The sequence below is a fragment of the Rana temporaria genome, chromosome 5, assembly GCF_905171775.1.
Source record: "Rana temporaria chromosome 5, aRanTem1.1, whole genome shotgun sequence".
In the NCBI taxonomy this organism is placed as follows: Eukaryota; Metazoa; Chordata; class Amphibia; order Anura; family Ranidae; genus Rana; species Rana temporaria.
Window position 1 is genome coordinate 13,113,765 of NC_053493.1, and position 13,149 is coordinate 13,126,913.

At 45.7% G+C, this 13,149-nt stretch overlaps 1 protein-coding gene across 1 annotated transcript in view; it reads right to left on the bottom strand.

The window, feature by feature from the left end:
- Positions 1 to 13,149, bottom strand: part of OBSCN (obscurin, cytoskeletal calmodulin and titin-interacting RhoGEF) — a 640,872-nt gene continuing 627,723 nt past the window's right edge. The window contains exons 123-126 of the mRNA XM_040354276.1: positions 11,413 to 11,636; positions 8,591 to 8,666; positions 2,516 to 2,665; positions 1 to 311 (exon numbers count right to left, since the gene is read on the bottom strand). Coding sequence (XP_040210210.1) covers positions 137 to 311; positions 2,516 to 2,665; positions 8,591 to 8,666; positions 11,413 to 11,636 — 625 coding nt within the window. The 3' untranslated portion in view covers positions 1 to 136. The remainder of the gene's footprint in view (positions 312 to 2,515; positions 2,666 to 8,590; positions 8,667 to 11,412; positions 11,637 to 13,149) is intronic.

A 13,149-nucleotide genomic window follows, 5' to 3' on the forward strand; every position in this document is an offset into this window, starting at 1 on the left:
TCGCCATCACTTTCCTAAAGTGACAGGTACACTTTATGAGGAGGGGGGGGGCAAACAAGACAACCGGTGAGGAGGAAGAGGTGTGGTTCCTATGGCTGATCGCCTACACAGTGACCGTTGGGTGGCGTTGGTTCTGTCAGGACCGCGATGACCCCGCGCTCTGACTTGCTGCTGTCTTGTCGGCTCTCCGGTGGAGGAAGCTTCTCAGTTTGGCGCTGGGGAAGTAGACCGGCGGCTGCTGCTGCAACGTGGCCAGTCCGGCCTCCTGAAGCCACGGCATTTTCAGGCAGTCTGATGCAGAGGGACGCCCCCTGAGATAAAAAATAAAAAAAATTATTCACAAATAAATTGATACATGAAATTCCAAGAAATCGTAAAATGTATCTAAATGCAAGAGCAGCAAAGAATTCTGCCTATTGCAGGATCATTTCATTATGCTTTAGGCCGTGCTAAAGTTTGCTAAAAACCTTGCTTAAAGCTACAGGGGCAGATCCACATACATACACTGCGCCCGGCGCAGATGTAAGATACGCTACGCCGCTGTAACTTACTTGGCTTTGGTTTGAATCCGCAACGAATTCGCGCCGTAAGTTATGGCGGCGTAGTGTATCTCTCGTGGCCTAAGGGCGCGGAATTCAAATTGGGCGGGTAGGGGGCGTGTTTCATTTAAATACGTAAAAACTCCCAGGGTGCATTGCTCCAAATGACGTCGCAAGGACGTCATTGTTTTCAACGTGAACGTAAATGGCGTCCAGCCCCATTCACGGACGACTTACGCAAACAACGTAAAATTTTCAAAATTATACTTAACATTGAGTACGCCACCATATAGCAGCTTTAACTATACGCCGGAAAAAGCCAAACGGAAACGACGTAAAAAAATGCGACAGCCGGCCGTACGTTCGTGGATTGACGGAAATAGCTAATTTGCATACTCGACGCGGATTACGACGTGAACGCCGCCTAGCGGACGCCGAAAAATTGCATCTAAGATCCGACGGCGTACGAAGACGTACGCCTGTCGGATCTAACACAGATGCCGTCGTATCTTGTTTTGTGGATACCAAAACAAAGATACGACGCGCAAAATTTTAAATTACGCGGCGTATCAAGAGATACGCCGCGTAATTTCTTTGAGGATCTGCCCCTACAAGTTTAGATTTACAGAGGAGGTCTAGTGTGAGAATTGTTGCTGGCACTCTCAGGCCGCGTACACACGGTCGGTCAAAACCGATGAAAACGGACTGAAGGACCTTTTCATCGGTCCAAACCGATCGTGTGTGGGCCCCATCGGTTAGTATGCAAAAGCATCGGTTAAAGGTCCACGCGTGCTCGGAGTCGAGTCGACGCATGCTTGGAAGCATTGAACTTCGTTTTTTTTTACATGTCGTTGTGTTTTACGTCAACGCGTTCTGAACCGAACGCTTCTTTAACCTATGGTGTGTAGGCACATCAGACCATCAGTCAGCTTCATCGGTGAACCGATGAAACGGTCCTTCAGTCCGTTCTCATCGGATGGACTGATCGTGTGTACAGGGCTTAACGCACGCAGCGATACCTCACATATGTGATTTGAACGGCGTTTACATATGTGGGCGGGACTTACGTGTACGTTCGCTTCTGCGCGCGAGCTCCCGGGGATAGGGGCATTTTAATTTGTTTTTTATTACTTTAGTTTTTATTTTACTTATTTATTTTTTTACACTTTAAAAAAAATAAAAATATATTCACTTTTATTCCTATTACAAGGAATGTAAACATCCCTTGTAATAGGAAATGTGTGTGACAGGTCCTCTTTATGTAGAGATGGTCAATAAGACCCCCACATCTCTCCTCCAGGCTGGAAGGAATGAGATTGTGAAAAAAAATTCACCAATCTCATGCTTAGTAGCCGCAATCGCGGCTTTGTTTACTTCCGGGTACCCGGGCGTGACGTCATCACATCGCGCCCGGGCCTCCGACGGTCATAGAGATGATTGGTGACCATCTGGTCACCAGTCATCTCTATGCTTCCTAGCCTGCGCCGGACGATTCTTTCTCCGGGCCCCCGATGGCACGGGAGAGCCCGGAGAAGCACCTGATGGCGGCGGGAGGGGGGGGTGTCCCCTCCCGCCGCCTATAAGAACGATCAAGCGGCGAAATCGTTCTTATCGTGCACAGAATCGCTGGCAGGAAAGAATGATATCTGAATGATGCCTTTAGCTGCACCCATCATTCAGATATCACCGCACAAAGCCCAGGACGTCATATGACGTCCACCCAGGATGGGAGGTCCCCTCTGTGGACGTCAAATGACTATGGGCCGGTAGTGAAGTGGTTAATATCCATTAGTGCCACTGACTGAACACAACTATGCAAATTACTGTCTGCACGCGTCTTCCACATCGGTGAGCCAGGGTACTGAAGCGGAGGATCGGCATGACAGCCAGGCAACCAGCTTTTGATCGGGAGAGCAGGGGGTAGCTTTCATGGAGCTGTACACGATGAGACAATGATGAGGGCAGTAGTCCCATACCAAGGATTTGCCCACAGCGCGCTCTGCAGGAAGCGGACGGCCCCTCCGGACAGACCGGCGTAGCAGTGGCCGAATCTGATCAATCCTTTCTTGATATCCTTCTCCAGCTCCGCCCCGCAGTCAGGACTGAATGGATAGTCAGCGCTTAACCTGGAAGAGAGAGAGAGAGGATAGAAGACCAAAGAGCTGACAATTCATAGGTTACTAATGCTCAAAGGATATCTACACAGCTCAGTAATGAGTCGCTGTAACACTTCCAGAGATCCCCACCACACCATCCGTCATCCGATTTTCTCTCTGGAAGAATGGCGCCATCATAGTTCAGGTATATATATATATATATATATATATATATATATATATATATACATATACAGGGCCAGATTCACAGAAGTACGCCGGAGTATCTACTGATACACCGGCGTACTTTCAAATTTGCCGCGTCGTATCTTTAGTTTGAATCCTCAAACCAAGATACGACAGCTTTTGGCTTCGATCCGACAGGCTTCGTACACCTTCGGATCGCAGATGCAATACTTTGGCGTCCGCTGGGTGGAGTTTGCGGCGTTTTCCACGTCGGGTATGCTAATTAGAGGTTTACGGCGATCCACGAAGGTACGCGCATTCGTCGCATTCTCTTACGTCGTCGCTAGTCGGCTTTTCCCGGCGTATAGTTAAAGCTGCTGGGGCAGATTCATGTAGAATTACGGCGGCGTAATGTAATGCATTTACGTTACACCGCCGCAAGTTTTACGGGCAAGTGCTTGATTCACAAAGCACTTGCCTGTAAACTTGCGGCGGCGTAGCGTAAATCCGTCTGGCGCAAGCCCGCCTAATTCAAATGGGGCGTGTATCATTTAAATTAGGCGCGTTCCCGCGCCGAACGTACTGCGCATGCTCCATTTTGAAATTTCCCACTGTGCTTTGCGCGAAATGATGTCGCACCGACGTAATTTTTTGAACGGCGACGTGCGTTACGTCCTTTCCTATTCCCGGACGACTTACGCAAAAAAAAAAAAAAAAAATTTGACGCGGGAACGACGGCCATACTTTAACATGGGACGTCTAAAGATAGGCCAACAAATAGCAGCTGTAACTTTACGCCGGGAAAAGCCGACTAGCGACGACGTAAGAGAATGCGACGAACTCGCGTACCTTCGTGGATCGCCGTAAACAGCTAATTAGCATACCCGACGCGGAAAACGACGCAAAATCCACCCAGCGGGCGCCGAAGTATTACACCTACGATCCGAAGGCGTACGAAGCCGTACGCCTGTCGGATCGATGCCAAAAGCCGTCGTATCTTGGTTTGAGGATTCAAACTAAAGATACGACGCGGCAAATTTGAAAATACGCCGGAGTATCAGTAGATACTCCGGCGTATTTCTTCTGTGAATCTGCCCTGCTATTTCTTGGCCTATCTTTAGACTTGCCATGTTAAAGTATGGCCGTCGTTCCCGCGTCGAATTTTAATTTTTTTCTTTTTTTGCGTAAGTCGTCCGTGAATAGGAAAGGACGTAGCTCACGTCGACGTTCAAAAAATCACGTCGGTGCGACGTAATTTCGCGCAAAGCACGGCGGGAAATTTCAAAACGGAGCATGCGCAGTCGGTTCGGCGCGGGAACGCGTCTAATTTAAATGATCCACGCCCCATTTGAATTAAGCGGGCTTGCGCCGGAGGGATTTACGCTACGCCTCCGCAACTTTACAGGCAAGTGCTTTGTAAATCAAGCACTTGCCCGTAAAACTTGCGGCGGTGTAACGTAAATGCTATACGTTAGGCCGCCGCAAATGTACATGAATCTGGCCCACAGTGCCTTGAAAAGTATTCATACCCCTTGAAACTTTCCACATTTTCTCATGTTACAACCAAAAAAAAAGGTAAATGTATTTTATTGGGATTTTATGTGATAGACCAACACAAAGTGTCACATAATTGTGAAGTGGAAGGAAAATGATAAATGGTTTTCATTTTTACAAATAAATATGTGAAAAGTGTGGGGGGGGGGGGGTACATTTGTATTCAGCCCCCTTTTACTCTGATACGCCCAACTAAAATCTGGTGGAACCAATTGCCTTCATAAGTCACCTGATTAGTAAATGGAGTCCACTTGTGTGTAATTTAATCTCAGTATAAATACAGCTGTTCTGTGAGGCCCTCAGAGGCTTGTTAGAGAACCTCAGTGAACAAACAGCATCATGAAGGCCAAGGAACACACCAGACAGGTCAGGGATGAAGTTGTGGAGAAGTATAAAGCAGGGTTAGGTTATAAAAAAAAATCTCCCAAGCTTTGAAGATCTCACGGAGCTTCTGTTCAATCCATCATCCGAAAATGGAAAGAGTATGGCACAACTGCAAACCTACCAAGACATGTCCGTCCACCTAAACTGACCGGGCCGGGCAAGGAGAGCATTCATCAGAGAAGCAGCCAAGAGGCCCATGGTAACTCTGGAGGAGCTGCAGAGATCCACAGCTCAGGGGGGAGAATCTGTCTACAGCAGAGGCGTAACTTCAACCCTCAGGGCCCCGGTGCAAGAAACCATGAAGGGCCCCCCTGACCCCCATCCCAGGGACCTTTCTCATGTTCTGCAGGGGGTCACCTCCTACCATCTTGAGGCCCCCGCATGGTGGTGGAACGCCAGAGCCCAGTCGCAAGTGCGACCTTCGAAACGCTGGTGAGTCTGCCACTGACCTTACTATTACTAGGGGGGATTTTGGAGGATGTAGGGGAGCACTCTGGAGGCACTAAAACAGTACCTCTAGAGTGCCCCCTTAATGCCTCCAGAGTGCCCCCACTCTGTCAGGGACAGAGGAATGGTGGGGGGATTAGGAACAGAGGGATGGTGGGATCAGGAACAGAGGGATGATGGTGGGGGGGGGGATCAGGAACAGAGGGATGGTGGGGGGGGGATCAGGAACAGAGGGATGGTGGGGGGGAGGATCAGGAACAGAGGGATAGTGGGGGGGATCAGGAACAGAGGGATGGGGGTGGGCATCAGGAACAGAGGGATGGTGGGGGGATCAGGAACAGAGGGATGTGGGGGGGGATCAGGAACAGGGGGATAGTGGGGGGATCAGGAACAGGGGGATGTGGGAGGGCATCAGGAACAGAGGGATGGTGGGGGGGGAGGATCAGGAACAGGGGGATGGTGGGGGGGATCAGGAACAGAGGGATGTGGGAGGGATCAGGGACAGAGGGATGAGGGTGGGGATCAGGAACAGATGGATAGTGGGGGGGGGGGGGGAATCAGGAACAGAGGGATGGTGGGGGGGAGGATCAGGAACAAAGGGATGGTGAGGGGGGGAATCAGGGACAGAGGTATGGGGGTGGGGGGGGATCAGGAACAGAGGGATGGTGGGGGGGAGGATCAGGAACAGAGGGATGGTGGGGGGGGGGAATCAGGGACAGAGGGATGGGGGTGGGGATAGGGTTGCCACCTTTTCTTCAAGTCAAACCCGAAGACTTTAGCGGCACACAGCAATTTTTTTTGATACATATATTTTGCTATTGAGTAACATTTCTAATCATATGAAGTTAACAAGAGTCCCCAGGAGGGGGGGTTTGGTTGGGTTATGTGGCTGGGGGAGGGGTGTTGGCACGGGCGCCCCCCAAAAGAAAAATTGAGCACCAGCCGCCACTGATGAGGGGAATTCTGATGTGAAAGGGGGACTCTGATATAAACCTAAATCTTGGAGAGTGATGAACATTCATTCAAATTGTATTCATTCATTTATAAAATAGTTTTTTTTTTGTTTATTTGTAGAATAAATGATGTGGCCCTTAGACTGAAGACCTCTGGTCTAAATGACACCTGTGTAAGTACTACATATGTCCACTAGGTGGCAGTAAACCTTTAGAAACAGGAAACAAAACAATTCTAAGAAAATATACATTGTATTGTTGATATATAGATCTATATATCTATAGATATACAATATATATTTCTATATAGAGATATATACATAAACACATGAAATAATAGTTGTAATGTAGACGTTACCTGAAAAGTGTCTAAACTACAGCCAGAGACCCCCCACCTAACTAATTCCCCCATGGATTAAAAAATAAATAAAAATATAACAAATCAAGCAGTCCAAATACTTTACTTCGCATCCTGCAAAGTTCATGTACCTGTAACATACCATAAAGAATGTAAGATGATGAAACTCTCTAAGGAGTGTCAACAAATTAAAACAGCGCTATCAAATAACTGTGCATATTTGACTATATAAAATACATTACTACAACCCATATGTAATGATATACAGTGATAATAAACAAAATATATCCAGTTTAAGAAATAAACACTAAACTGTGACTGTAATAATAAACACCCGTGATTGACTTAAACGTGAAGTGAACGCACTGAAAGTGCAAGAGACAGTCTTTAAAAATAATTTAGAACGTGACCAAACAAAGCAAAGTTCATGTGTATAAGGATCCTGCGATCTTCAAATTTTTCCAAAAACTTCCACCACACCCGACAGTGCTCAGTGACTCCTCCCCCATCAAATGGACACTCACCGGATAGGTATGCCTCACACTCTCGTGTTTTGGCACAAAAAACCTTATCAGATGTAGTTGTTCCCGTCAGTATAGATGTAATCCAAATATGACATCCAATCAGTTCCACATATATGTCAGAGAGAGACAAAAGAAGTGCAAATAGTGTGATACCATCAAAGGTTTAATAGCACACCAAAATAAAGCTTCAAACAGTGCACTCACAAACAAAATCTTGTAAAACAGCAGAATATCACATCAAGAAACTCCTTCAAACGTCAAAATGGTGAGAAGCGGTCACGGCGGACCCCCGATCAGCGAGAAAAAGTGAAACCAATTCTCCTACTCACGGTGCCATGGACTTCTGTCAGATGCAGCTGCACATCCACTTAAATAAAAAACTTCAAACGCACTCTGCATCCAAAAACGCAGCACTCACTAGTAAAATTAGACTGTATGGCAATACCCCGACATGTTTCGTTATAAAAACTTAGTTTTTATAAGTCCCATGAATAAGTTTTTATAACGAAACATGTCGGGGTATTGCCATACAGTCTAATTTTACTAGTGAGTGCTGCGTTTTTGGATGCAGAGTGCGTTTGAAGTTTTTTATTTAAGTGGATGTGCAGCTGCATCTGACAGAAGTCCATGGCACCGTGAGTAGGAGAATTGGTTTCACTTTTTCTCGCTGATCGGGGGTCCGCCGTGACCGCTTCTCACCATTTTGACGTTTGAAGGAGTTTCTTGATGTGATATTCTGCTGTTTTACAAGATTTTGTTTGTGAGTGCACTGTTTGAAGTTTTATTTTGGTGTGCTATTAAACCTTTGATGGTATCACACTATTTGCACTTCATTTGTCTCTCTCTGACATATATGTGGAACTGATTGGATGTCATATTTGGATTACATCTATACTGACGGGAACAACTACATCTGATAAGGTTTTTTGTGCCAAAACACGAGAGTGTGAGGCATACCTATCCGGTGAGTGTCCATTTGATGGGGGAGGAGTCACTGAGCACTGTCGGGTGTGGTGGAAGTTTTTGGAAAAATTTGAAGATCGCAGGATCCTTATACACATGAACTTTGCTTTGTTTGGTCACGTTCTAAATTATTTTTAAAGACTGTCTCTTGCACTTTCAGTGCGTTCACTTCACGTTTAAGTCAATCACGGGTGTTTATTATTACAGTCACAGTTTAGTGTTTATTTCTTAAACTGGATATATTTTGTTTATTATCACTGTATATCATTACATATGGGTTGTAGTAATGTATTTTATATAGTCAAATATGCACAGTTATTTGATAGCGCTGTTTTAATTTGTTGACACTCCTTAGAGAGTTTCATCATCTTACATTCTTTTTGTTCACTTATTATCTTCTAAACAGCAGCTAGGCATCATCCACTCCTCCATAGGCGCAACGGTGGGCGACTTTTTAGGGCGCATTCTATAGATCACCCATTGTTACTGTAACATACCATGCATGACTGTAGAACAGAACATCTATGACATCATCGTGACATCATGAGATGAAAAGCAGTTTTATAGATTGTAACACAATACTCACATGATGAACGCTGTAATTCCGACGGCCCAGATATCGGTGGGGGGGATGGCTCCCTGCCCCTCCAGGACCTCCGGAGCTGGAAAAGTCAAATACATTGTAAGCAGAGGCGTTTGAAGGAATTTGGGGGCCCCAAGCAAAATGAACATGGAGCCCCCCGCATACACGCAAAGCCTACAGGAACCACAGCATAGCTATACAGTTTAAGTTCACCCACACTTTATATAAATAAAAGTGTCCTTCTTACTCCCCCCCTCCCTGTGTCCTTCTTACTCCCCCCTCCCCCTCCCTGTGTCCTTCTTACTCCCCCCCCCTCCCTATGTTCTTTCCCCCCCCCATTTTTTTTTACTCCCCCTGTGTTCTTCTTACTCCCCCTGGGCACCCCCTCCCTCCCTATGTTCTTTTTACTCCCCCTGGGCCCCCCTCCCTATGTTCTTTTTACTCCCCCCGGGCCCCCCCTCCCTATCGGGTCCATACCGCAAGGCAGGAGATTCAGTTTCCTGTTCCCAGCCGGACTGAAAGGAAGTGAGCATTCAGTGTGCACTTCCTGTCAGTCCGGCCTGGGAACAGGAAACTGAATCTCCTGTACCGCGCGGCCAGAGTCTGGACTGACAGGAGGAAGGAAGAGAAGCTGCTACACAGAGAAGGGGAAGTGACGACTCGAGGCAGCAGTGCTGCAGGCTCTGTATAGAGGGCTCAGGCGGCTGTAGGAAGCGTGGCAAGGGCCCTGCTTGGGGCCCCAGGCTAGCTCGGGGCCCCAAGCAATTGCTTGGTTTGCCTGCCTTGTAGCGACGGGCCTGATTGTAAGAGACTGAAAAGCAGTAGCAACACACACAGGATATACATTGTAACATTGTACGGGATATACAGTGTAACATTGTACGGATATAAATTGTAACATTGTATGGGATATACATTGTAACATTGTACGGGATATACATTGTAACATTGTACGGGATATACAGTGTAACATTGTACAGGATATAAATTGTAACATTGTACGGGATATACAGTGTAACATTGTACAGGATATACAGTGTAACATTGTACAGGATATACAGTGTAACATTGTACGGGATATACAGTGTAACATTGTACGGGATATACAGTGTAACATTGTACGGGATATACAGTGTAACATTGTACAGGATATACAGTGTAACATTGTACAGGATATACAGTGTAACATTGTACAGGATATACAGTGTAACATTGTACGGGATATACAGTGTAACATTGTACGGGATATACAGTGTAACATTGTACGGGATATACAGTGTAACATTGTACAGGATATACAGTGTAACATTGTACAGGATATACAGTGTAACATTGTACAGGATATACAGTGTAACATTGTACAGGATATACAGTGTAACATTGTACAGGATATACAGTGTAACATTGTACGGGATATACAGTGTAACATTGTACAGGATATACAGTGTAACATTGTACGGGATATACAGTGTAACATTGTACAAAGGTTTCTGTACAGCAGGTTGAAGGGGTTTGTTCCGGTAGTCACATAGGAGAAGTTTATTTTTATTATCTGTCTGTAAGAGGGGAGATCTTCCCACTGACCACCAATATACTGTAAGGTGGCACCTCTCCCACCAATATACAGTAAGGTGGCACCTCTCCCACCGACCACCAATATACTGTAAGGTGGCACCTCTCCCACCAATATACTGTAAGGTGGCACCTCTCCCACCGACCACCAATATACTGTAAGGTGGCACCTCTCCCACCAATATACTGTAAGGTGGCACCTCTCCCACCGACCACCAATATACTGTAAGGTGGCACCTCTCCCACCAATATACTGTAAGGTGGCACCTCTCCCACCGACCACCAATATACTGTAAGGTGGCACCTCTCCCACGACCACCAATATACTGTAAGGTGGCACCTCTCCCACGACCACCAATATACTGTAAGGTGGCACCTCTCCCACGACCACCAATATACTGTAAGGTGGCACCTCTCCCACCGACCACCAATATAAATAGGTCCTTATCCACAGGTCACTAATGTAGCGGGGCCCAACTCCACTGACTACCAATATGTTGGTTCCCTTCTCCGACTACCTTTGTAAGGGGGCCCTTCTCCACTGAACACCAATGTAAGGGGGCCCTTCTCCACTCAAGACCAATGTGAGGGGGCCCTTCTCGACTGACCACCAATGAAAGGGGGCCCTTCTCTATTGGCCACCAATAAAAGGGGCCACTTCTCCATTGGCCACCAATAAAAGGGGCCACTTCTCCATTGGCCACCAATAAAAGGGGCCACCAATAAAAGGGGCCACTTCTCCATTGGCCACCAATGTAAGGGGACCCTTCTCGACTGACCACCAATGAAAGGGGGCCCTTCTCCATTGGCCACCAATGTAAGGGGGCCCTTCTCCACTGGCCACCAATAAAAAGGGCCACTTCTCCATTGGCCACCAATTTAAGGAGACACTTCTCTACTGATCATTAATGTAAGGTGGCCTTACTGCACTGACTAGCAATATAATGGGGCCCTTCGTCACTGATTAACTATATAAAAGGGGGGTCTTCTCCACCGGCCACCAATGTAAGGGAGCACTTCTTTACTGGCCACTAATGTAAGAGGGCACTTCTCTACCGATCACCGATGTAAGGGAGAACTCAGCCATCCATTGAAACTACTAGTGTTTTAGCAGCATGATTGTGCAACTACGAATCTGATAAAAATCTCAAGTTTACAACATTATGGAAGGTCAGAGGTTCTTGTAGTAACTTTGCTCTGCACCCCACTGTATGTAGTTTCACCTCTAGCGGGAAACTCGGCCAACCACTCACCCATGGTCTCCATGTAATCTGTGTATCTCTGAGGGCTGATGACTTTATCCGGGGAATAGAACTGGGCATTGCCGAAGTCCAGGATCTTCAGCAGTTTGTGTTCGGTGACGATGGTGTTCTCTGACCTCAGATCCAGGTGAAGAATCTGCTTAGCGTGGAGGAATTCCACTGCACTGAGGATCTGCCACAGGTAGTCTCTGACCTCCAGCTCCGAGTATGACTGCCTGCGGGATAGAACAGATCAGTGGTTGTCAACTTACAAGGTAAAAGGGGGTCTTATGTGTGGCCCCTGATTTCTCCCAAGGGCCACATATAATTCTTAGTCTACTGTCATAGACTAAGAATCTACTAGTAGGATGGGCAGAGACTCTTCTATTGCAGTGGTCAGAGACTGTTCTGTCAAAGTGGTTGTTGGAGACTGGGGTATGCCATAGGAAACAGTCAGAGACTAGGGAAATGTTACTGCCAATAAAGGTCCCTTTACAAATCAATGCCTCCACTAATGACTAGACAATGTGCAATTAGTTTTAACAAATTTTGACAAATTCGTTAATTCTTAAATCTAAGAATTTCCAAATGTTTCCATTTCCAAATTTCCGGATTTTTGAAATTTCGAATTTCCGAAATTTCATATTTCCAAATTTTTGAAATTTCGAATTTCCAAAATTTCAAATTTCCGAATTTTCCGAATTTCGGAATTCTCGAATTTTTGAATTTTCGGAAATTCGGAATTTCAAAAATTTGAAAATTCAACATTTTCTAAATTCCGAAATTTTGGAAATTCGTAAATTCCGAAATTTTGGAAATTCGTAAATTCCGAAATTTTGGAAATTCGTAAATTCCGAAATTTCGGAAATTGGAGTTTCGGAATATTTAAAATTTGAAAATTAGAGATTGGAAAAAATCAAAAAATATGAAAATTCCAAATTCCAACTTCCAAAATTCTAAAATTCCAAAATCCGAAAATTTGAAATTCCGAAATTCAAAAATTCGGAATTCGAAAATTGGAAAATTTTGATTTTGAATTTCCAAATGTTCGAAATTTCGAATTCCAACTTTTAGAATTTTCAAATTTCCGAATTTCCAAATTCCGGATTTTCGAATTCAGATTTTTCAAATTCAGAATTTTCAAATTGACTGGCATGGCACAGTGACTGCATTTGATGGCATGGCACAGTGGTTGCGTTTGATGGCATGGCACAGTGGCTGCGTTTGATGGCATGGCACAGTGGTGACAATTGATGGCACAGTGGCTGTGTTTGATGGCATGGCACAGTGGCTGCGTTTGATGGCATGGCACAGTGACTGCGTTTGATGGCATGGCACAGTGGCTGCGTTTGATGGCATGGCACAGTGGCTGTGTTTGATGGCATGGCACAGTGGCTGTGTTTGATGGCATGGCACAGTGGTGGCAATGGATGGCACAGTAGCTGAATTTGATGGGCACAGTGAGGCTGCAATTGTTTTTTTGTTTTTTTTTTCGTTTGCCCCCCCAAAAATTTTGAGCACCAGCCGCCACTGCAACATTTTTTTTCTTAAATAAAAACTTCTCATTCAGTGTTTACTATTGTGATTAGTTGCAATAGGCCCTGTCTGTACCATGTGATGACTGTGACCAATCACAGAGCTCATCAGAATAGTACACAATGAAAGCCATGTAACAAAGCCTTTCATTGTGTACAACTGTCATGTGATCTGCTGTGATTGGTCAAAGCGATCGCATGGTACCGGTCGCGG